Source organism: Artibeus jamaicensis, unplaced genomic scaffold (genome assembly GCF_021234435.1).
Source record: "Artibeus jamaicensis isolate MK-2021 breed Jamaican fruit bat unplaced genomic scaffold, CSHL_Jam_final contig_1015, whole genome shotgun sequence".
Taxonomy (NCBI): Eukaryota; Metazoa; Chordata; class Mammalia; order Chiroptera; family Phyllostomidae; genus Artibeus; species Artibeus jamaicensis.
The window spans coordinates 17,490,153-17,515,740 of NW_026521194.1; the positions used below are offsets into that span (position 1 = coordinate 17,490,153).

Here is a 25,588-nt window from a genome sequence, read left to right on the forward strand (position 1 = left end):
TACCTGACCTTAACCGGGTCTGCTCTATTCTGTGTTCTTTCCAATATGTCACAGTCAACCCACAGCTGCGCCGAGAACCCCCAGTCTTCAGCCAGGACACGGCAACCTGGGGGTTCCCTGCAGTTGTCCCTGACTTTCTTTGCATTCTCATTTCTAGGTTGTCAGGAAGAGGGGGATGGAATTTTCACGCCTATTATTGGCTAATTAATATCAGCCGAGTAGCGGGAAAAGAGCACAAAGAAAAAAAGTTGGCCTATCCTATTGCCACTGTTGGATATTAATTTTAATAACAGATTTAACATTTTCTAAGACTCCACTCAATGTCTTAGCTCATAATGGAAAATTATTACAATCTCTAAGAAAACTCTCCATTCAATACAATAGCTCTAAAGTGCCAATGTACAGAAGTCCATTTGGTCCAGGGGAAACAGCATCCACGCAGGCCTACAAAGGAATACGGCAAATGACACCTCAGGCTCCGCCAACCCGCGACAGCAGCCCATGTCCGCAGGTGAGTCCAGAAGGGAAAGGAACCATTATCGTCACAACCTGGGCCCTTTTGTAATGGTCCAGTAGGAGTTGGTGACTCATTCCTTAGTTTGCAGAATGTTGTCAAGATGTTAATGTGATCAACAAAGAATCTAGGCACATGTTTTAAAGTAACTTTTTAACTTCGGTCATAAAGTGCCATGTGTTTATTTTAGAAAAGTTGGAAAAGTCAGAAAGGAGCAAAGACCAAAATTAAAGGTATAATCAATCCATAATATAACCATTATTAACATTTTAATATACTTTCTTCCTGGTAACATTTTTAATGTATATAGTTTATATCATCCTGCAAAAGGTATTGATTACATAATTCTTTATCAATGTAAGTTACATTGTGAGCATTTCCATTGCCATTACAATTCTTCAATAACATCTTAATGGTCGTATAAATTTTATTTAAGTAGACTCTGTTATTAAATGTTTGGATTGTTTCTGATTTTTGCTATTATTTTAAATTTCCTATTGAAATTCTTGTACATTATTCTTTGTATGTGGTTGCCCAATTATTTCATCAGAATGTTTCTTAAAGTGAAATCATTAAATGAGAGGAGTGACATTTTTAAAACTCTCCTTACTTATTACAAAATTGATGTTTAGAAAAGATATATCAAATCAGACTCCCAGACAACTTAAGTAACTATCTCACTGATCCTTCCTAATATTGACTATTATTACCATATTTTTAATTTGGTTAATTTTATGAGCAGAATATATTGCATTTGCCTTAATTTTCATCTCTCTGATTAAGAGTCAGATGAAACTTCTTTTCCACACATAGTTTAGGGGGCAGCTGGTTTTTGGCTTCTGCCATTGTCATTTGCCAATTTTTACTGATGCATCTGTTTGATTTATTAATATATTTAAACTTTAAAAAAATGAAGGTTAACTATGGGAAGCCTGTCTTCATAATTATTTTCTTTAGGCTTATTTATAATTATAACTTATAATGTATTTCTAGCTAGACATTTCATTTCTTATGAAAATACTATCAGTCTTTTTCTCTCTTCTTGTATAGTTTTATGCTTGAAAAATGTTTGCCATTAAGAAATTAAATGACTCTTTAGCTGTATTTGCTTTCACATGGTTTAACTATTTGTAACACCCACCTTTTGTTTTGATGCCTGATAGGAAGTCAGGGGTCCCCCATACTTCTACTTTATACTTAAATAGACTATTTTCTCTAACCTTAAGTAAATAATTTTCTTTTTAAATTTCTGCGTAGTGGTTCCTTAAGTATATCCCAAAATGATCATCGTTTTAGAATGTCTTTCACTGCAATGTGGTCAGTCATCATTTTGGTACCAGGGACCAGAGTTTGGGAGACTATGTTTTACTGCTATCTATTTAGTTGCTTTTACTTTTATTTTTACATATGAATATTATTTTAATTATTGTAGCTTCATGGTACCATTAACATGTTATAGAACAACTTTTCTCTTCACTATTTTTTCTATTCAAACTATTTCAATATGATCTTCTACAGCATCAGCGTAGCTCATAGGGGATTATTTACAAAGTAATGCAATGTTGATAGTCTCCTTTATTGTTTTTTTTTTTTCTGAGACAAAATTTACATACCACATTAGATTAGTTTCAGGTATACAACACAATTTCACATTTGTATATATTGCAAAATGCTCACTGTAATAACTCTACTTAATATCCATTACTGCCCATAGTTACAATTTTTAAGATCTGCTCTATTAGCAACTTTCAAATACATAGTACAGTATCACTAATGATAGTCACCATCCCAAGAACCCATTTATTTTTTAAAGGGAAGTGCGTACCTTTTCACCACCTTCCCCAATTTCATCTCCCACACCCAAGTCACATCTCTTGCAACCACCAATATGCTCTCTGTTATCTGAGAGCTCAGTTTTTTGTTTTATTTGGTTTTGCTTTTTATTCCACATAAATGAGATTGTACAGTGTTTGTCTTTCTCTGTCTCAAATATTTCATTCAGCAAATGCCCTCAGAGTCCACCCACATTGTTGCAGCTTTCCTTCCTTTTCATGGCCAAGTAATAGTCCATTACAAATATGCTTCTACATCTTGGCTATTATAATAATGCTGCAATGAACACAGGGGTGAATATATATTTCTCAAGTTACTGTTCTTGCTTCCTTTACATAAATACCCAGAAGTGGGAATGCTGAATCATGATAGTTTGATTTTTGATTTTTTGAAGACCTTCCACACTGTTTTCCATAGTGGCTGCACAATTTACATTCCCACCAACAGTGCACAAGGGTTCCCTTTCCTCTACACCCTCACCAGCACTTGTTACTTCCTGTCTTTTTGATCATGGCCATTCTGGCAAGTGTGAGGTAGTTACTCATTGTGGTTTTGATTGCCTTCCCCGGTGATTAGGGATGTCGAGCATCTTTTCACGTACCTATTGGCCATTTGGATAAACTGTTTATTTAGACTTTCTGCTCATTTTTAAGACACATTATTCAGGGTTTTTTGCCATTGAGTTGTGGGGTGTGTGTGTGTGTGTGTGTTTCTGAATGAATTCTCAAACTTCAAGCCAGTTCTAACTGCCGTCTTTGTTCTCAGTGGCCCCAGGGCATCTCGAGCTCGGTGGGTCCCTTCAACATTCCAAGATTAGTTTACTTCCTATCATTCGGTGTTTCTCACTAAGACCTCCCTGGGCATCTCGTGTTCATTGTTGCTATCGTGAATAAAGGCCTTCTCATTTGTAACTTTTTCTTTATTGTGACTGCATATCAAAAAGTTATAGATCTTTGTATGTTTATCTTTTAAAGAGAAACCTTTTGGAACTCTCTCAATCATTTTAAATATTGGTTTAGTTTGAATGTCTTGTTTCTAGGTAGACAAATAGGTGGTCTAGGGAAAAGAGAAGGTATTCTCGTGTCCTTCTTTACAAGACTTAAACCTCTCATTTCTGTTTCATGTTTTCATTCCAGTAAGACTCCAGGTTTTTCAGAACAATATAAATAATGCAGGAGATGATGGGGCATCTTATTTTATCTTAAATAGGATTATATTTAAGGGAGGCATTGCCTTGGTGTTTCTCCATTAAATGTTATGGTGTTAATTGTTGGTTTGGGATCTTTTCGATGAGAAAGAAGTCATTTTCTTTTCCTATTTTTAAGTGTTTTGGTATTCAATCAGAAGTCATTGAATTTATTTACCTTAAATCCCTTTTTTAGCATCAGTTGAAATTATCCCATGTTTTCCTGTATTGAAAGCATTGCATTAACAAATAAGAGTCCCTGATAATAAATTTCCTTGTCATTGCTGGAATTAAACACTATGCTTGTTTGTAGTGGATTATGCTTTAAATCCATTTTCAATTTGATTCACTCATTTTTTTGTTTAGATTTGCATCATACGGATCAGAATTATCTTGTTCTCTCTCAATACTTCATCAGTTTTGAGCATTTGAGTTGTGGTGGTTCCATTAAGCATCTAGTTGTTTTTCATCTTCCCTGTCTTTAAAACAATTTAGCTTACACAAGTACTATTTATTTAACAATTCCCAGAATTCAAGAGTAAAATTTTAGGACACTGGACCCTTTATAATATTTAAATAAGTTTTTCTATTTCTCAAGTTTAATAGTCTCTTCATACTTTCTTCTGTTAACTTGGATAATTTAATTTTCTTGAGATAATTAAAGATTTTATCTACTTTAAGGTTTTTTAAAAATTAAAAAGTAAAAATTGTTTTATTCATTTAAAATATTTTAGAGCTCCAAATTTCTACTTAATTCAACTCAAATATGCTCACCTTTTCCTCCAAAAGAATAAAGTAACATTTGTATCAAAAGAATCAAACCAAATTTCTGTTAAGAAAATCTATAATATTCTGAAAACATAACCACCTGTCAATTTGGGGCCAATTTTGTATAATCAACTTCATAGTGTGTAAGGTGGATCAGCTTTACCTGCTGTTTGCAAGGGTAAAGTATGCTGGAAGTTTTCTGTTCAGCCAAGAACTGTGAATTAATGGCAACAGTAGTACACAGAATTAATTATAGTATAATCTATACTGTTCATTTAAGGCATGTTTTAGAAAACTCAGTAGTGACCTCCTTAAGGAGACACCTAACCTGGTCTCATGTACATGTAACTGAGCAACATAAATTTTCTCTTACCTGTTGCCCCCCAAAAGTGGGCAGTTCGAACCCCAACAACATATGCTACCTGTGATCCGCAACCCATGAACTGTATTGTTCACTCACTGCCTTAGTGGTCAAAGTTGAGCTTTGAGGGGATGGTTCCCAGGTCTATCTCCAAAAGGTAGATCGCTGCATGCCCCTTTGATATTTTCAAACCATTCCAGGGTCTGTAGATATGAAGGCTCTGCCCAAAACTTCTGAATAGAACTTCCAATAGAGTGGTAAAACACTCTTCTGTCCATGGGGTCTTTTTTTTTTAATTGTTTTATTGATGATGCTGTTACAGTTGTTCTATTCCCCCCTTCATTCCCCTCCACCCTACCCCCTATCCCCACCATTACCCCCCCTTTGGTTTATGACCATGTGTCTCAAGTCCTTTAGATTCTATATTTCCCATGCTATTCTTGCCCCCCCATTTTCTATCTACTGTCTATGCTACTTATTTTCTGTACCTTCTCCCCCCTTCTCCTCCTCCCACTCCCCTGTTGCTAACCCTCCTTGAGATCTTCATTTCTATGTTTCCACTCCTGATCTAGCTGTCCTTTTAGTTTGCTTTTGTTTTAGGTATGGTTGTTAATAACTGTGAGTTTGTTGTCCTTTCACTGTTCATGTTTCTTTAACTTCTTTTTCTTAGATAAGTCCCTTTAACATTTCATATAATAAGGGCTTGGTGATGATGAACTCCTTGAATTTGATCTTATCTGAGAAGCACCTTATCTGTCCTTCCATTCTAAATGAAAGTTTTGCTGGATAGAGCAATCTTGGTTGTAGGTCTTTGGATTTCATGACTTGGAATACCTCTTTCCAGCCCCTTCTTGCCCGTAAGGTCTCTTTTGAGAAATCTGCTGACAGTCTGATGAGGACTCCTTTGTAGGTGACTGTCCCCTTAGCTCTTGCTGCTTCTAGGATTCTCTCCTTCATTTTAATTTTGGCTAATGTAATAATGATGTGCCTTGGTGTGTTCCTTCTTGGGTCCAACTTCTTTGGGACTCTCTGAGCTTCCTGGATTTCTTGGAAGTCTATTTCCTTTGCCAGATTGGGGAAATTCTCCTTTATTATTTGTTCAAATAAGTTTTCCACTGGTGGCTGTGCCTTTCCCCCTTCTGGTACCCCTATAATTCGGATGTTGGAGCGTTTAAAGATGTCCTGGAGGTTCCTAAGACTCTCCTCATTTCTTTGAATTCTTGCTTCTTGACTCTTTTCTGTTTGGCCATTATTTGCTTTCTTCTGGTCCACTCCACTGATTTGAGTCCCAGTTTCCTTTTCATTGCTATTGGTATCCTGTGCAATTCCATTCATTTCAATTAGTTTCGCCTTCATATATTTGTCTAATTTGTCAGTATAATCAACCAGTTCTGTGAGGATCCTGATGACCAGTGTTTTAAACTGTGCGTCTGAGAGTTTTGCTATTTCTTCATCGCTTAGATCTATGGGCTCTGGGGCTTTGAGAACTTGCGACATTTTTGGTCTGTTCTGGCCCTTTAAGTGTGAGAAGCCTGTCCCTGGGGTCTTAACTTGACAACTGAATGCCATAACATCAAGATCTGATGTTACTAAAAAGCAAGGAAAAGGAGGAAAATTAGTTATCTATAGATAAGAAATTCAGGAATTTTACGAGGGCAGAGATGAGAGAGGAAGATGAAAGAAAAAATAAGAAAGTAAACAAAAAATCCCAATGAAATGTTTTCATTGAAGGTATCAGAAATATTTCTTGGCTGTTGGTTTCTTTTTTGTAAGTGAACGGTCTACAAATGCTTTATCATGTTTCCAACCCGTTGCTTTTTCGTCCACCCATGCACACCTGCCTCTCCCTCCATCACTGTAATAATCCATGCAGTCCATTCCTAAAGCAGGTCTTTAAGATGCGGTCATCTGCAATGCTCTCCAGTTATGCCAGAGAAATGGGAGTTCCCACATTGCAGTTGTTCTGGGGGGGTGGGTGTGGAGAGGAAGTCCTGTGACCACCCAGTAACCCGTGGCCTGGACCGCGGCCGTGGGGTGTTCCTTCTCATCTGTGCGCACTTCCACCGGTGATGGGAGCCACTTGGACACCCCTCCTTGAACAGCTAACTCTGCCTCGCACTCGAACTGGGGCCCTCGGCAGAGATGTAATTACGTGGGAGGACAGCTGAAAAGCTGCTCTATTTCCTGCCCCAAGGAAAGCCGTTTTCACAATGCACAGTGTTTTCTCCCTTTAACGTGTATTTGTTCTGAGGGAAGGAATTCAAAAGAGGTTTTGCTGTTTTGGCGTTCTTCCTTTATTTTACTTTCCTTTTACTCCCTCACGTCTTTTTCATTTTTAAAGTTGCTGCAGCCTATCCCATGTGGGTGGTACATTTCTTTCTCTGATTTAAAAGAAACAGATCAATAATAATATAAATAAGACCTGCATATATGACAAAGTATTTGTAGGATTTGTACAGTTTAAATAAACCAAGAAGCATTTCTAATCCCGTTACTGAAAAAAATTTCATTGGGAGAAGGCCACGGAGTACAGCCACAGTTGCTTAGAGGAGTAGAGTAAGGAAATTCAATCTCCCATCCAGATGTGTGGGAGGCAAAAGCTGGTACAAGGTGCCCCAGAAGCTGGAGCCAGGCTGGGTCAGTCAGGGTTTGCACCTGGGTTTCAGAGTGTGCTGTGAGAGACAAGATTTGGTGGGGAAATCCTGAGTAAGAGCTGAGAGGACTGTTATTAGTTCAAAGAGACTTGATGACTCTAAGTCCACATTTAAGTAGGCATCAATGGAAAGACAAGAAAGTTTAAGAAGATGGAAGGCAGAAGTGAAGGGTGTTTTGGGCCAAGAGAAAGAAAGTGACCCAATGCTTTTATAAATAATTTTTGAGGAAGGAGATGTTCTGGGCAGCAAATTAACTTGAGCAACAGACTATTGTAACTTAATTTTAGAATCTAAAGCTCTTTTGTATGTTTAAATGTCTCTAAAGAAAACTGTTATATAAAGATAAGATTACGTGACTGTACTCGAAGTGTATGAATGAACATTTAGATGCATCATGTATATGTGGACACAGACCCAAATATTAGTCACTTTTTGAAACAGGCTGGATCTTTTAAAATAGCATAATCATATTCTTAGGATGAATTTTTTAAAGTCTGGATTAAATTCAAACCCAAACTCATTTCCTCTCTTTCTGGCTTCTTTAGACCATCGTGGGCCTTCGGAGCGAGCTGGGGAGGACTCAAGAATGCATTAACGCTCTCCAGAGGGAGAGAAGGTGGGAACCACGTGTGTTCACGACTGCAGCAGAAACAAAGCAATGGCTTTTCTTTCTGCTTTTGTACAAAAAAATGTCTACAGAGATTTTTACCTTTTTTTAAAATTTAGAAGACATTTTTTAAACTGAGAAATCTTAGGATTCCAGAATGAAGGTACCATTTCTATTTAAAGAGTGACACGTAAGAAAAATCATCTGGCTAATTAAATTAGGTTTCAAGTTTTGACGGCATTCCTTGAAAATTGGTGAAGCATTTTCGGTGAAGTCTGATTCTGTGTGTGTCTCGTATGTGTGTTTTCCCTACTTCTAAAGAAACCAGTACACTTTCTCCCAAAGCGTCCAGCTTCCTACCAGGTTTATCAGGTTTGTCAGAACTGCCTCCCATCCTACTGTGTCTCGGGGGATTAAATATTTCTTCAGTTGCTGTCTCCTGTTGTCATTCCTTGAGAAGACAGAATTTCTGACCCTCAATAAGAAGATCCCCCGAGGGAAGACCTTATTTTAGGCACAATGATTCGTCTTTAGTAGATACCCGATAAATTATTTATTCTGTGTATATATGGATGATGAGATGTGCCTCCCAATATAAATGTAAAAAACATTTAGAAAACCTGTGATAATGCATGAAAATAAGGTTAACATTTTCAACGTAGCTTAGTGATTCAAATGTTAAAAGCAATTTTAATCTTTTTTATCACATATAAAAAAGAGATTAGACATAAGATTAAGGAAAAGTAGTATAGCAATAAAAAGGCAATTTTGAAATTTAAAATGTAGAAAATGAAAGGAAATTTTGAAATTTAATTCTTGAAAACTTAATTCCTAGAATGACTATTTCAAACTAATTATTTTAAATTATTCAATTATTTTCTTTGATGTAATTCATATCTACTACATGCATCTGTGGCTCCCTAGTCAGGTATTTAGCAACATAAAGTTTACTAACACGTGAGGCTGATTAGTGAATAAATGTATGTGAAGGGCTTATCCTTGTTTCTGTCTGCATTATTATTTTTATCAATGAATTGGATGAAATAGTAGAGGGCATGCACACACAAATGTGTGTGACATAATACGAAAGGCACAGACAATAAGCCGAAGGACAACCTTGGATCATTAAGATGTGAACAGTCTGGAACACTGGAGCAATGAACAAAGACCACCTTTTAAAGGCTCACATGCAGGTCCTGCAATGACAGGCCCAGGTTCAGAACGAATTGTGTGGAAAAGACCTGAGATACACAGTTTACTGTAGATTCAATAACAACCAAAATTGTGTCACTGATTATTTAGAAGGCAACTCAGACTACATGAGAAGGAAGAGTATCATTCGATCATTAGTTACCTACGGGTCACTCTGAAGTCTGCTGGGTGCTGACAAGGGAAAGAAATGCCTCAGCACCATTCACTGGGCTTGGAGTGTTCTCATTCTGTTTGAAGGCCCCAGCTCCTAAAGACCAGAAAGCAGAACTACAGATAAAGATTTTTCTTTAAGTTTAGAAAGGTGGATTTCAGATCATTGGAAAGGAATTATTTCTCAAGTAACCTGAATTATTTGTTAACAGTGGATGTTTGCCCAGAAAGTGCTGTGTCACAAGTTGCAGGAAATCTTTTATCACCGGCTATCACCTGTTATCAGGTGAATTATATTCACCTGAAACTTCGCAGGGGCGTTTCTCCCTAAAAAAAATAAAATAAAAACAGGGTCAGAAAAAAGAACTCTAGTTCCGATAGGGCTTTGGGAGAAAGAGAAACTAGTGCTCGTAACAAGTACGACACTTTAAGTGTAGAAAATAGTGTTAGAGAGGCTTCCGGACCAGGTTTAATCGTCTGAAATGTCAAGTCCCTGGGCCAACTTCTTTCTGGAAAACTCACCAGAAAGATATACTTGAAACTTAATTATGATTTAGGGTTTTAGAGTCAGACCCCTGCTTCTCCCAGGTGTGACTGTCTGGAAGTTTGAGGGCTGGCGGCCAGGAATGCCTGCTTCTGATGGAAGCCCAAACTAAATTCCAAGACCTCTCTGAGGTCTATAGCAATAAGAATTTCAAAGGCTCCAACGTGGAAAAATGTTGCATTTGCCACCAGAGAGCCTGTTTCTACAAATTCTACAAATATACCGGCAGCACTGATCACGGAGTGAGACTGTGCATCTGTCGGCCACTTTTAGTTGGGCACAGACTCTATAACAGGCACAATTTTAGGCCTTTGTTTGAGGATATGGCAACAAGCAAAAGAGAAAAAAAAGTGGCCAGAATAAAGAGACCATAAGCCCTTATTAAGTAATAAATTATATATAAGTAAAATAATAAGTAAAATTGATTGTATGTCATGTCATGCAACCATCCAGAAGTTTGAAGACTGGAGACTAAGTCAAAATCTAAGACACTGTAGCAGTTAGAGCTCACAAAAAGCCATGGAGACAAATAAGGTGGGGGAGGGGAGCTCTGCTTTGCTATTTCAAGTGGGGCAGTCAGGGAGGGCCTCTCCAAAAAACATGATGGGAGTGAAACAAGCAAGAACTTGGGGGAAAGGGTTCCAGGCAGAGGGGCCGAAAGAGCAGCGTCTGAGGGGAGAACGTGTCTAGTGTGTTCAAAGGGTGGCCGAGATCTCTGTGTGGCTGAAGGGCAGTGAGTGAGCTGGAGGAAGCAGAGAGGACGTCAAAGAGGGAAAGAGGGTCTTGACCATCTTGTCTGCCTCTGTAAGGCCTTTGCTTATTCTAAATAAGTAAGGGAATCACTGGAGGGCTTTGAGCAGAGTAGTGACATTATCTGCCTTATGCATTGCCCTGACTACTCGGTTCCTTCTTTAAACCGACAAACGACTAGATTTAGGAAGAGGAGCCAAAACAGACCCACAGTTCATGAATTGCATCATTGCTTGTCCCTGTGGTCTTGGTCAGCTGGTGGGTGTTTAGACACGACATGTACACTGTCTCTCTGCATGGAGTGTTTCTGGACAAAAGCACAATGAACCAAGGCAATAGCCAAATTTGAGTACATGGTAAAGGTATGCATGATGCGTTTTCTAAAACTCTGAAAGCCAGTGCAATTCTTCGTGGAATCCTGTAACAGACACAAAGGGCAGTTGTACATGGTGAACAAACAGGTTAAAGTAGGACTGGTCAATGTTTGATAATAGTGGACCTTCTACGCACATGTCTACTTAGTCTGCTCACCTCTACTTTGTCTGCTGGCTTTCTGTCTTTTCAACTCATGCAGACCTGTCCTCTTTCCAGGCTCCTCAAAAAACAGTTAAACCGACACAAAGACAAGCTGCGAGCCATATATGCCTCCCAAGAAGAAAAAAGTTGCAGGTTTGAAATAAAGATTCATGAACTCACAGCCAGCCAGCACAATCTGTGGACCAGGCTACAGCAAATGGGGCAGAATTTACAGGTATCAAAGGTGGGAGACCCTGGCCCTGTGGACCCTCAGGAAGCCTGACCTCGGATCCTCCGGCCAAGGGAGGGCTGCAGCCTGAAACTTCACATCTCACCTTGATCATCCTCTTCCCTTTCCCTCTCCTCTTCGTGTACCCCAGTCAACTCCCACTTTTATTCTCCACGCACTACGTCCTCCTGCTTTGTGAAGGTAGTGCCCCTGGGAGAGAACGGTATTGGTACCATTGAGAAACCATAGACCTGGGGCAAAGGGGTTCTTTACAACTTTGATTCTTAAAACTTTGGGTCTCAGTATCCCTTTTACATTCTTTAAAAAATTTGAGAATCTCGTGGAGCTTTTGTGGATGATAGCTTTCGCTATTCACTATAATCAAAATTAAATCTGAGACACGGTTTTAAAATAAATGGGTTAACTAATTTAAAAATGAAAATAATAATCTATTATATATGTAACATTTTTAATCAGTGACTACGTACTTTTTAAACTTAGAAGAGTGATATAATTTTATAATTTCTATAAATCTTTTTAAGATCTGCCTTAAGAGCTGGATTTTCATAGCTGCTTCAGCATTCAATCTTCTGCAAGATGTTTTGGTTGAAATATATGAGGAAATCTGACCTCACACTGACTTGCAGTTGAAAAGAGAGTATTTTAATGGATTTTCAGATAATTGGAGATCTTCTCTGATACTACACTGAAGCATGATAAAGGATTGCTTCTTAAATGATAGTTGCAATATTGAATTTGAAGCCATATATCTATTTTACACTCTGTTTTATTAAAACACAATGTTCTGTTCCCTTTGAATGAATCTTCTACCCATGCCCAATTCTGCAGCATCAGGCATTGGTCATTTGGAAGTTCATGGAGCTATGCTGAACTTTCTAATGTTCACCTATTTCATTATACAAGACCAAAAAAAATCCTCACTCATTAATATCACCACTAATCCCACCAAAAATGTCTTTAAGAATTGGAAAGCTAGCAAGCTCATGGTGGTGAATGCAAGTTTTCCAAAATTCTAATTTTTGCTTAAAATCTCAACAGCTAAAATTGACAATACATATTATTGTTTTTCTTACTGTGACAGTCACATTTTATTTATTTTTGAGATGTTTGCCAAATACCCAAGTCTGAATAACACAATATGTAAGTAGTTCTTCTGCACAGAGCCAGTTTTTGTTTTTCAGTAAACATCAGAAGTGTTTTATACATCCCATTTCATCACTGACAATATTAAAAAGACGTGTTTTATTATAAAGGGTATTCAAAAAGTTTTCCTGTACTCTCAATCATATTCTTAAGTGGAACTTGCTGTTTTGGTTTTTTTTTAAGGGCAAGTGCATGATGACAAATTCTATGATGACAAATACGATGATGACTAGCACTGTTCATCGATGCCACTTGGATTTCTGCCAAGGCACCCACAGCTTTAGCTTTACTTTACTCTTGATTTTGCACCTTCAGTGTAAATATCTACACAATGATCAGGCAAATAACATCTAAGTAGCACTGTGAAAGTAAGTTCAATCTCATGGTGCTCTTAAAGGGTCTCAGGATCCTCCAGGAATCTGTGGACCACACTTTGTAGGGAGCACACCCCCTATATTTCATACCTGTGGGTTATCATGAAACCACAATGTACCTACTTAGTATGTCATTATGAACATGTTTTTAACAAGAATTTGGATCTATTAACTCAATAGACTTTCTATCTATTAACTCGATAGGCTGATGTTTTCAGACATTCCTTATGATGTGTTTAGAACCTGAGCTTCTGGAACCTAGAATTTTTCAAACTTCTTGTGATTAATCCCTGTGATATTGTAATATCACAGCTGTTTTAACTTTTGTAGACAGTTTTAGGGTGACATTGAATTAACAGCATAAAATAAAATTGTGATGAATTTAGAGAGCATGAAAAAAACTTGCATCAAAATGTCTTCTTGGAACACTAAAATTTAATGCATTTATGAAAATAGGGTAAATGTTAATTTGTCCATAAATAAAGCTTTTTTTTCTCCAGGCAATGTTACAGCCACCCCATTCATCTTCTTCTTGTCAAAATATGGTTTCCAAGAGTGACCATGGAATGGGTGAATGGTTTGGGAAGGAAGAAGATTCTTCTGGGATCAAGAATGCCATTGAGGATGGCTCAGAATGGGAACCTCTTTCTAACCCCACTGTGGCTGACAGAAGTCAACAAAGTCAAACAAAAGTAGAGGATGCTTTACCAAAGTCAGAATCATCACAAGCCATTTTGCAGCCGTCTTCAATGCAAAGCACCAGGGCACAAAGCAAAACACGAGAGACCGCTAGGGAAATCTTTAGCTCCTCCCCCAGTTCCCAGGAGGGACCACTGCAGGACACCCTCCAGATTAATTCTGCTGAAATAAACAGTCCTAATCTGGCACCCATGGAAAGGAGAGAGACAGTTAACATCCAGGAGGAAAAGGATGAGCTGGAGGAGGAGGAACTGCAAGAATTGTTATCAGAACTTATGGATGCCTTCACTCTAGAAATGCCATCAGGTAAGATTTAAACAATCAATAGAAATAGCGATGGTCTTTTACCCTGCCTTTTAAAACACTTGATTTTATAACATTAGCTCAGCAGCTACAATTCATGTAGTAAGTACAATTCATCAACAGAGTCATGAATCTTTTGGATACCAGTAGCATCTCTGAACTTGATTTCTAGTATTGCCTAATTCATAGGGCTGCTGTGAGTATAAAATGCATGAGATTTTAGTATAGCACTGGCACTCACCATGAATTTAGTAAGGGCTCATTATCTTCCTCATAAGCTATGACTCACTGCTAAATTCTGAAGGCTCTCTGTCTAATCCTTTTTATTATAGTTATTTCTTCTGTTTTGTTATAACATCATCTTACTTATAGAGTGCCTTCTTATCTTAATATATTGATATTTATATCTACATCTATTTCTGTTTGAGAAAGGCTCAGATCTTTAATTATCTCGAGAGTTGTGATAGAACAGAAGATAACGTCCTTGTGTGTTCCTGAATCAAAGGAGGTCTCAAAATATTTCTGACTTGATATATTGGTTTGCTAGGGCTGCCATAACAAAGTACCACAGACTAGGTGGCTGCGATAGACACATAAATAAAATTTTTTTCTAAGAGTCCTGAAGCCTGAAATCTGAGATCAAGATGTCAACAACATCGGTGTTTTCTGAGGTCTCTCTCTAGTTTGTAGATAGATGGCTGTCTTCTCCTTGTGTTTTCACAATATTTTCTCTTGGTGCTTGTCCCTATTCAAATTTCCTTTTCTCATAAGGACAGTACATATATTGGATTAGGACCTACCCATATATCTTCATTTTACTTTAATTAACTCTTTAAACACTCTGTCTCTAAATAGAATCACATTTTGAGGTAGTGAGGGTTAGGACTTCAGTATATGAATTTGGAGAGGGAGACACAATATAGCCCATAACAGCTGGTAAACTGTAAAATGGGTACATAATGTCAGTTGGATATTGAACTTGGTAGAGTCAATGAATTCATTATTTGGTGATTCTAAAAATATCTCCTGCGGAAGGAGTTGGAGTTAAAATCCTTGCATCAGAGAAAAGAAGATCGCAAAGATCCCAGAAGCATGCTCAGACTGCCTGGGACCAAGATGGGTTGGGAACTCCTTGTGCCTGATTCTTAGGCTGACACAAGATTCCACCCACTGTATTTCCATCTAAATAAATATCAGCAGGATCATGATAAGCATTCAAAGAAAAGTCAGTATCCACTTGACCTTTTTAATAAAACTTCACATAAAAGTTTGGTTTTATTCTAGAAATTTATTCAGTATTTTAAATCTTTATCTCATGTTTATTTTTTGTTTTTGTTTCTCCAATTGAGCTTATGAAAGCTGCTGATTTCTAAAATGTCGTGTTATGTGACCCACCAACAATGTAGTTGACTGTCTTGCACAATTCAAATTCCTAATAAGAAGAGGTTTCCTACACATATTTGAAAGACAATATCTCAACACTATGTGCAGTTTGATACCTCAAGATGAAAGACTTATGCATATGTTAAGTGATTTTATCAAGGCTTACCATTAAAGGAAAATCATGAAAAAGTAAAGTTTGTTTCTCAATCAGATAATGTAATAATGTCTAAAGATGCAATTAGCATTATTCAATATTATAGAAAATATAAAAATACGTCTGAGTCTGAAAAAATTTCAGGGCAAAAATTATGCATACCAAACTTCTGTTTAGTAACTGCCAAATTGTAGGTCTTTCTACAGCACAATCCTTACAATGAATTATAGAGGACCGCCCAAACTATGAATTAATAATTATAGAGCCAGGGTTCTCAGAGTGCAGTTTCTGGACCAGCAGGATAACCTAGGAACTTACTAGAAATGCAATTTTTTGTGCTCCATTCTTGATATATCATAGGATATAATAGATAGATTGTTAGATAGATGGATGGATGGATAGATAGATAGATAGATATAGGTTTTGTTTCTTTAGTTGAGCTTAAGAAAGCTGCTAATTTCTAAAAATGTATTGTGTCAGTATATATATACACACACATACACACCACATATATATAGAAAGACATTTATTTTAAAGTGGCTCACATGATTATGGAGGCTGACAAGTCTCAACACCTGCCATATCAAGCTAGAGACCAAGAAGAGCCATTGAGTAGTTTCAATGCAAAGCTGGCAGACTCAAGACTTAGGAAGAGCTGGTGCTTCATTATGAGTTCAAAGGCAGAAGAAAACTGATGTCCCAGCTGGAAGGCAGTCAGACAGAAGAAGTGCTCTCACTCAGACTTTGTTCTATTCAAGCCTTCAGTTGACTGGATGAGGTCCATCCACATTAGGGAGGGCAATCTGCTTCATTCATTCTACTCATTCATTGTTAACCTCATTCAGAAACACCTGCACAGACACACCTGGAGTAATATTTGATCAAGTGTCTGAGCACCTTAGTGCCATCAAGCTGACACATTAAATTGACCATCATGTGTACCAGGGTGTCCAACCTTTTGGTGTCCCTGGGCCACACTGTAAGGAAAAGAGTTGTCTTGGGCCACACATTAAATACATTGCAACATATAATCACTCATAATATCTTAAGTAAATTTACAGTTTTGTGTTGGGCCACATTTATAGCCATCCTGGGCCACATGTACACATTGTACATTGAATCAGAACTCTCGGTAGAAACTAGCAGTGTTTTTTTTAACCCTCCCAGGCGATTCTAATGTACACCAGGATTTGGAAAGCACTGCTCTAGAGTGAGTGGGCTTTTTAACTCCTCAGATCTGCTTGGAGTCATGGGATAATGCCTTTTAAGAACAGACAACATGGTTGGATTAGAAACTGACCCTGGTAAACAAGAGTCATCTTATTTGCTAGCTGGTTTAGAGAAAGGGCATTGTCATCTGGAACTGAGGAGAGGTGGATTCTGTCCTTCCCTGTCCTAGAGCTTTATCATGATCAGCTTAAGAACCTACAGATACCTTCTCTGAAGGACTCCCCTGTTTGTTGATTTCAGACCCACAGTCTTCAGTAAATGTGGACCTGTATTGTGGAGCTGAGCGAGTAGGCAGGGCCTTCTCTGCCCTTGTTGATCAAATCACCCTGGCGAACTTGAAGTGAGAAGGAGTCCAGTCACAAAGGCCTTTTGGAGTGATGACAACACATATTTTCAAATCTGTACTGAATGAACTAAACCTTCTACGCTCTGTCTCAATAGTCTGGTGTGAAGCCTGAAGAAAAGTTTAAGTTTCAATCCCCTTACTCATGTGTCTCAGTTCTTCAGAGGAAAGCCTTTGGGAGTGAATGGTGGTTGAGGAAAATGGAAAGAAGACGCCAGGTCACATTCAGATGTGCTGGGTTTCCAGTAGAGAGCCATTCTTACTTTGAAAACCATGGAAGTCATACTCAAGTGTGTGATCTGTATGAATTTGTGCGACTACCTTCTTCAGTATAATTTAAATGACTTAATTAATGACCTAATTTTCTATCCAGTTGGTCTTGCTAGAGAATAAACTTACAAATACGCACACACACAATTGAGTGCATGCAGAACTGGCGAACTCTGAATAAACTGTGGATTGTACCAATTTTCTGGTTGTGTTATTATACTATAGTTTGCAAAAGGTTGTCATTGATGGAGACTGGATGCAGTATAGGATATCTCTGTATTATTTCTTACAACTGTCTATAAATCCACAATTATCTCAAATTTATTTTTAAAACATGAGTGTTTCTCATTAAGACCCCACATCCAATGAGTTTGGCCAAGGAACCTGTGTGCTTCCTTTCTCTCTATGAATTAGGGTATGTAATTAGGGTCTCTCTATGTATGTAATTAGATGCTTGACTTAATAATGTGCACAGTAATAGCTAATAGTTTTAGTGGTTAGAGCACTTTGTTCCTAAGCACCTTGTAAGTAGTAACTCATCTAATCCTCACAACAAATCTAACAAGTAGATATTTTATAAGAAAACTGAAGCACAAAGAGGATCAGCAACTTCTCCGAAGTTATTTGGTTGGTACTTAAAGAAGTTGAGATTCAAACCAGCTCCTGTGCCTTGTACTCTAAGCACTGCTCTGCACTTTCTGTCAATAAATACTGTTATGATTCCATTGTTTTACCTATTATCTTAATGTGCAGTCCATGTTATATTTAGAGAGGTTTTAGATTTTATTTATGTGATATACAGTTTCTAGTACTATTTCCAAAGTGAAATGATGTCCAATTGGGTAAGATTAGGACTAGGTTTTCTTTGTTCAATCTCATCCCAATAATTTTGAACTTGCTTTTCAATTTATCACAAATTTTTTATTTTAGTTTTGCTGCTCAGTGTGTTCCCTCTCCTTATTTCATCCTAGCTTGTTTCTTACAAGTTTGATAAGCATTCCCCAGAGCACTGGGCAGCAAGCTGCAGCCCATGAGCCACACCCTGCCCACTGCTGATTATATACAGGCTATGAGCTAAGAGTGGTTATTATGTTTTTTAATAATCAAAAATTTTTCAAAGAATAATTATTTTGTGACACTTGGCAATGATATGAATTCAAATGTCAGAGTTTGTAAGCAAAGTTTTATTGGAATACAGTCATGCTCGTACATTTATGTGTTGTCTACGTCATCTCTCATTCTACAAAGGCAGAATTGCTGGATGGCCCACAAGCATAGAATATTTACTATCTGACCCTTTGCAGAAAAAGTTGAGCAGCCTTTTTGTCATGTGAACCAAGGTGACACAGAAGCAAGGGGCAGGCGTTGTACAAGCACTGTAGAAAAGAGTAGCATCTTTTAAAATGATTTATAAGGGGTAATGAGTTTATGTGATTTTTTAAAAGAATATGATAAAAAAAACATTAGAGCAAGTAGCTTGAAAGCAAAAGAACAAGCCCACACAGAAACGGTAGCTGAACAGCGGCAGCCTCAGAGGTGCTCAGTCTCCTAACCAAGGAGAGCTGAGCCTGGGCCCCTCCCCAGTTCCTCCCCCTCTCCAGGCTTGCTTCCTTTATTGGGAGGCTTGACCAATCGTCAGAAGCAGTTGAGTCTTCTAATAATAACCCTTTAGATAATAATTTTAGTTTATGGAGGGCCCTAAGCCTTCAGTGAAAACATTTACCTAGGCTTCCTTTGGACCTGGAAAAAGAAAGGGGATTGCTACCACATCTGAAATTCAAAACTGGTGGTTAGTCATTGGTTCTATTGGAATGATTGGAGGAGAGTAACTATATAAGATAAAAAGAGCAATATGTCTGGAACACAAATACATTTGCTAACTGGACTTCTCTGCTATGAACCTCATTCAGGCCTGGTCATTTTAAAGGAAAAAATGTTATAGGTAATTTTCTTATAAAGCTGTTCATTTGACTTTTGGCTTGCTTTTCAATGCGAAGTGTAACCAATGACAAAGTTTTAATAGTTAATCAGACAGAAAATATGCTAATTTGGAAGGAACACCCAATGCTATTTTATTCGAGTTTTGATTATCATTCATGGTGACATTAAATACTGAAATAAAGAAACTTCAATAATATTACCTGGGATTCAGAGCTTTTTATTAATTTTGTTTCCATTAGAAGAACTCTTTATTTATTTTTGTTTCATTTTTTGTTTCATTCAGTTCAAAATATTCAAAAATATTCTTTCAAACAAGATTCAAGTGTAACAGGTCATCAGTAACTGGTAATTAATATAGTCGCTTATATGCTTGTGCATAAGCTGTCTAGCGGTTAATGGCCTGGAAGGCATGCAATGTCTTCACGTTGAATGTAGGACACTCTAGTTCAGCAACAACGTCCTGCATCTCAGGACACGTGACCAAAATGAATGCGAGGAAGCTGAGTATCCCACAACCCCCACTCATCTTCAAGAGCTCTTTGAACTCTTTCAGGCTGCGGGAGGGTCTGGCGGTGACGTCACAGGGGAAGGAGCACGCTTGCAGCTTTGGAGGACGAACCTAAGCACTCTGAAAGCGGATTAACATTTATCTCTGGACATTCCCACCCAGTACATAAATGATCAATAGTCAAGACAAAATAGACACTTTTTAAATTCCAAGATTTGAGTTAGCCCTGAGGTTATTTTCTCTTTATTTCCAGACCTCTGCTTACTTTTCCAGTGAGCTTAGCCCCACTCCTGCGCACGTACACGCTTAGCAAATCTTCAATCACCTTTTTCTTCTTCAGGGAAGGGATTCTGAGTTGCTGAGAATATGCACCTAGTAGAGAAAAGGAGCAAATCATTAAGTCACTAAAATTGTTTGAGGTTAATAAATATCAGTGTGTTGGTTTTAAAAGGAAGATCTGCTATATTTGCCCCTCTGCTATTAAAATTCTGTATAAATTTATTGCAGAGGTGTGTATGTAAGTTTGTGTTGATGAAAGTTTTGTATCCTATGATGTTTAGTTATATAATATAAATTAATTTAAATAAATACATTTCTTATTAACACATATTAAGATATCTTTCTAGTTAAAAAACAGAAATGGTCATTATATAATTTAATATAAAAATATAAAGAAAAAACTTGAAACTACCCTAAATATAATCTTCCAGAAATAACCATAGTTATATGCACACACACCTTATACCATGATCCCTATTATGGACATTTAAACTATTTTCAAATTTTCTGTTACTATAAATAATACTGTGGTGAATAGCCTCCTACCTCATCACTGGTTACATCTCTGAATGTCTCCTGAGAATAGATTTCTAGATGAGTAATTTCTGAATGTGTTTCTTAGGAAATTTCTTGAAGTGGAAAATCAATAATTTGTGAACCTTAATTATTTATATATCTGAAACATTGTTTTCTCTTCTGTTTAGTATTTTAAAAATTTGCCAGCTAGTTGGACACCAACTGTAAATATCATCCAATTATAAGTCTAAATTTTAATTGTTTTGTCATGGAGGAAAGCAAAGACTCACAATTTTTCAAAAACATACAAACGCCCCAGGCAGGCAGGTTTTTTTATTCTTCTCAGTGGCAGAGCAAGATTTTTTAAAGGAAAAGGCTGTCATTTTTGACACAAATGAGGATATACTTTAAAAATTCATTCAGTTGCACTGAAGTGTCTACTAATTCATAAATTAACCCCAACTCTGTTCTTTTCTATGGGGGAGTTGTCTTCAGGGTGTTCTTTTCCTAAATCAATTCATCTAGCATGTCTCTGCCTCTGATTCTATCTCTCCCCACCCCAACCCCCCACCTGCCTCTCCTCCTCTGCCTTCATGTAACCTATTATAATTTAGTAGGTAAGCCTTGGAACACTGTCCTCACACCTTCCAGACAGTTCAGCATTCAACTATTGGCTCATATCATTCCAGACTAAATAACAATGATCCCTGGAATTGTCTGTGTTTTTTTTTTCCAAGTGATATCCCCAGTATTGGGTTTTTGAGAATTCTCCTTTCATTTCTGAGCCTCCTCTGATCCTGCTTATCGTTGCTGTAAACAACCATGGCATCCAGGTCATCCATCCCCCAGGTCAGTGAGCTGTCCTTGGGGTAAAGCTCTTCAAGGTTCTCTCCAGAGTTAAATACATGCCTTTTGTACATTTCTCTTTAATGACTCAGAACATTAGAACAGAGAACATGCAGAGACTTCATGGGTCATCTAATTCTCTCCATACCCCTCTTTTTCAGATGAAGAAACTGAGAGATAAATAAGTTAATTAACTTGCCCAGGTACATAGCTATTTGATAGTTACTGTTTTTATATTTGTTAATCTATATTAACAAATGTGATATATTAACATACAAAATTACATGGGAGTTTTATGTTTTTAACAAAACATGATTTATAGCAACATTTCTCAACTATATGTGAACTATTTCATTCAAAGCCATTGCAGTAACAAGAACTTTTGCACATTGTGCAGGCACTTAATTTACCATAGTTTTCAGACCATAAGATGCACCTAGGTTTTAGAGGAAAATAGGGGAAAATTGAAGCAAAAATGTGGCAAAATATGTAATAACATAAATAACATACTATTTCACCAATGTAAATAGAAACAGAACTCGACAGCAGCATTAACAGCCATTTTTCCTCCCAAATTGGGGAGGGACAAGGGGTGGATGCATCTTATAATCTGAAAAATAGGGTAGTTCTTTCCTTCCATTCTGATTATGTGATTTCCCTGAGAACAATAGAGGCTAACACTTCTTCACCTTTACCCTATCCCAACCTGGTGGCATGTTAATCCTCCAAAGACAAAAGAAAAATTAGTGCAGAATTCGTGCAAGTACATCCTGGACCAGTTGAGCCACTAGAGATTTAATCAAGCCTCTTGAGATGAAATCTCAATGTTCCTGCCAAGACTGAACTTTCAGACACAGTGTCTTCTTGACCCAAGACCCTCTTTGACTGTAATTATACCAACCAAATGGAAATTCTTGTTTCCTGATCTGCAAATGATTGTTTATGTCAAATGTTAAAATAACTTCAATAAAGTGAAATATTTGCTCTTGCCACTTGCATAGCTAAAGTTTGCAGAACAGCTGGGTCAATATCAATTCTGTAGCAAGGCAAAGGAAGTGGCTTCCACAACTGAAGTTAAACGGAGGTAGAAATGCCATGTCAAAGTATGCTTCAAAAAATACTCTCCCCATTGAGAGCAAGCAAGCAAATCAAAAGCTGTTTCAGAGAAAGACTAGTTCAGCTGAGCACAAATATTGTTTTCATTTATTCCATGGAAACTTGAATACTTCAAAGTGAATGCAAAATACAAAAAAAAATTGAGTGCAACAACTAAATGTAAGAAAGGAAGAAAGGCCTCTACAGTGCAGAGGAAGAAAATATCCAGTCCTTAATGATGCTGATGTCTTGCCAGCTTCTGCTTAAAATGTTGTTTACATTTTGGTTACCAACATTTAACAACACTCATTTTGTGTTTCTACTTAAGTAGCTTAGCTGATGAAAGAACATTTCGTCTAAAAAAGAAAATTGGTTTAAGTGACAATAACACTTGCTCAAATAATAAATTTATCTATAAACAATATTAGTAAATTGTCTGGTGTTATGGATCAGGAAACCACGAGGATTTTTAGTTACTAAGGTTAAAACAAACTAAGTACATAAAAGCTCTACAATATCTTGGGAAAAGGTTGGTCTAAAATTAGTGTTGTTAATTGCTATTTTAATAGATTATGAAAATACATAAGAATGCTCACAATAAAACATACATATGCAAGAATTAATTATGATTTAGTTTTCCACAAACTATTGCTAAACTACATAAATAATTCTAAGAGTCACTACCACTGAAACAGCCCTTGCTGCAAGTGTTGGAAACTTATTAGTTGAAACACCACCAAAAAAGAACAAAAGCAATATGTATAGGGCTAAGGGATCTCTCAACTTATGGGCTAATTCTCCCACATACTAATTCTGTAAAAGATATTTCTTCTAGTGCCCCCAGAGAATACTTTATTTTAATATAATCTTTACTTAAGTAAAAACCTCTAAATTTGTAGGAAATTCCAAATTATTAAATTTTAATTATTCAGCTTGCTGGAAGTTAATTACTTAAGATTTGTTTAAAAAACAATGAGGAATCAATTTGCAAGCAGACAATTTTTCTATCCCTTACTTCACATCAATTAAGTACATCTCAAGGAGCCCTTCCATTAACATGAAAGCAATGTGTTTCAGTTTGTTTTTCTTCTATTATTTAAAAAGAGAAAGAGATTATGTGTTGTTAGTGTTCCCCAGGTTTATATTAAAATCTTCCCAATGCCATAGAAGAAGTAAACACAGATTATGACCTAATATTCAGGCTAGTGGTAAAAAATAGTGTTAATTTTGGGGCATCTGTTTATAACTTCATGTTGTATTTTGGGACTCATGTTTTCCCCTTCCTTGTCTTTCTGACTTTTCCTTGATGCTGTTCACATAAACTATAATAATGAGAAAAATATATTAATATAAAAAGCTACTATGAAATATAACAGGAAGTACTATCTGTCTTTCTATCATGTGTGTGCTTTGGGGGTTCACCCCTGAAAGGAATATATATGGCAGCAGATTTTTCTAAAGCCATTTCCCTCTTCCACACAATTCAGCACATTCATATTTGAGTGACCCTTCCAATATTTGGGACTTAGGCTTGACCACCTTGTTTGTCCCTCATGTGCTGTGGACGCCCTGCTGAGATCTTCTCTTCTTCTCCAGCCAATTGCCTCCTTCCTAAGCCATGGTTCCTGGAAAGGACACAGTCCACATAGATGTCCCAGAAGAGTTGGGCCAGATCCCAAAACAGTGCCCCATGCTTCAAGTTCCCAGATGACTTCAGGTAGATCATAAAATCCCAGAAACCTGACACAGTGTTGGAAATTCGAGGCTTCCGCATTTCCAGGAGGATCATTGAGGAGGACTCCCAGCACTGAGGATCAGCTTGGTTAAGAGCCAGCAGGTCTGTCTGGCTGTGACAGGAGAAAGGAGACACACAGCACATTCCCACAATGAGCAGGGAGCAGGTGAGGCTCAAGGGGCAGCAGATCCCTCCTCTGTTTCCAGGATCAGCCATGGCCCTGAAAATGCACATGATAGAAATATCTCATATGAGTCCCTGCTTTTGCTACACTCAGGAAAAAAATAATTATGCCTTTAAAAACCTTGGTGACCCCACTGTCTCTAGTAAAAGTCTTATTATTCCTTCCATATTATAAGCCCCATTCTACCTTAAATGTTTCATTGTTCACTTATGTAGTATAAAACCAAGATATATAGCCTAAGAAATATGTATTCCTAAGAATTATTCCTCCTGAGATGAATGAGTAAATGTTTTTCCTTAGCACAGAATAATGTAGTTTAAGAGAATTAAGTGAAAATTTAAAATCTTGTTGCATAGCTTTCATTATTCTACAATACTATACTAAATTCTACAATACTAAATTTAGCTTATTTATCTTAATCAAGGACTTCCATGCAATTAAGAATTTTAATATAATCTTACCTTTGGATGCCTTCCTATTCAGGGTGATTTTATTTTTTTAAAGGCATAAGAATTGTATGCTGTTGTAAATTAAAAAAACAAACACAAGATAGTGTGCTAAAAATATGTGGACCAAGGAACATATATTTTCCCCATTAGAGTGGACTCAGTAGACCTTTTACCAACACCAGAAATGTTCTCTAATTCTAATCTAAATTTTATAAATATGATGTTTTCTCATTTCTATATTTTTGTTATGTGTCAAGAATATCAATAAAAATAATTTGCCTCTCATTTAACTTTTATGGCTATCAAAGCCTGTTGCAATAATATCAAGGCATCCATATGCCACTTTGAAATTGTTACACTTCAGACAAGTACAATGAGAAATGATGTCCTTAAAGTAATAATAACCTAAATTTCCCCCAGAAAAAAATTTGTCATCTGGCTCTTCATACACTACATGAAATTGATATCATTTTACAACTCTAATGTAAAGGAAAAAGCAAGAGGACTTATACAGCTCACTTTCAGCTTGCTCTTATATTTCCAAATATTTAAAATGCTAGTATCATGAAGGAAAGCAGAGCTCAGCTCATGGGAATATATCTACTTTGAAATATTTAATAATGATTCTATAATGTGAAATCTTTTTCTTCTGGACAGCACAAGAACGTTCTGAGACTCCATGAAATTGTTATTTCATAAACCATCTTAGAACATGCCTGTTCCTCTTTGGAAGATATATGTTGAGATACAAGATAATTAAAAAAATGTTCGCTCTGTTTCGGATTATTTTC

The 25,588-nt window shown here is 37.0% G+C and overlaps 2 protein-coding genes across 2 annotated transcripts in view; one reads left to right on the plus strand and one right to left on the minus strand.

The window, feature by feature from the left end:
- DYTN (dystrotelin) overlaps positions 1–16,975 on the plus strand; it is a 43,903-nt gene extending 26,928 nt beyond the window's left edge. Inside the window, exons 10-12 of the mRNA XM_037165888.2 lie at positions 11,171–11,330; positions 13,363–13,867; positions 16,872–16,975. Coding sequence (XP_037021783.2) covers positions 11,171–11,330; positions 13,363–13,867; positions 16,872–16,975 — 769 coding nt within the window. The remainder of the gene's footprint in view (positions 1–11,170; positions 11,331–13,362; positions 13,868–16,871) is intronic.
- Positions 16,976–19,925: 2,950 nt separating this feature from the next.
- Positions 19,926–24,380, minus strand: FAM237A (family with sequence similarity 237 member A). Its single transcript, XM_037165937.2, has 2 exons — positions 23,969–24,380; positions 19,926–20,065 (listed from the first exon to the last, which is right to left on the minus strand). Exons 1-2 carry the CDS (start codon positions 24,378–24,380, stop codon positions 19,926–19,928), a joined length of 552 nt encoding a protein of 183 aa, XP_037021832.1.
- Between the last annotated feature and the right edge of the window lie 1,208 nt (positions 24,381–25,588).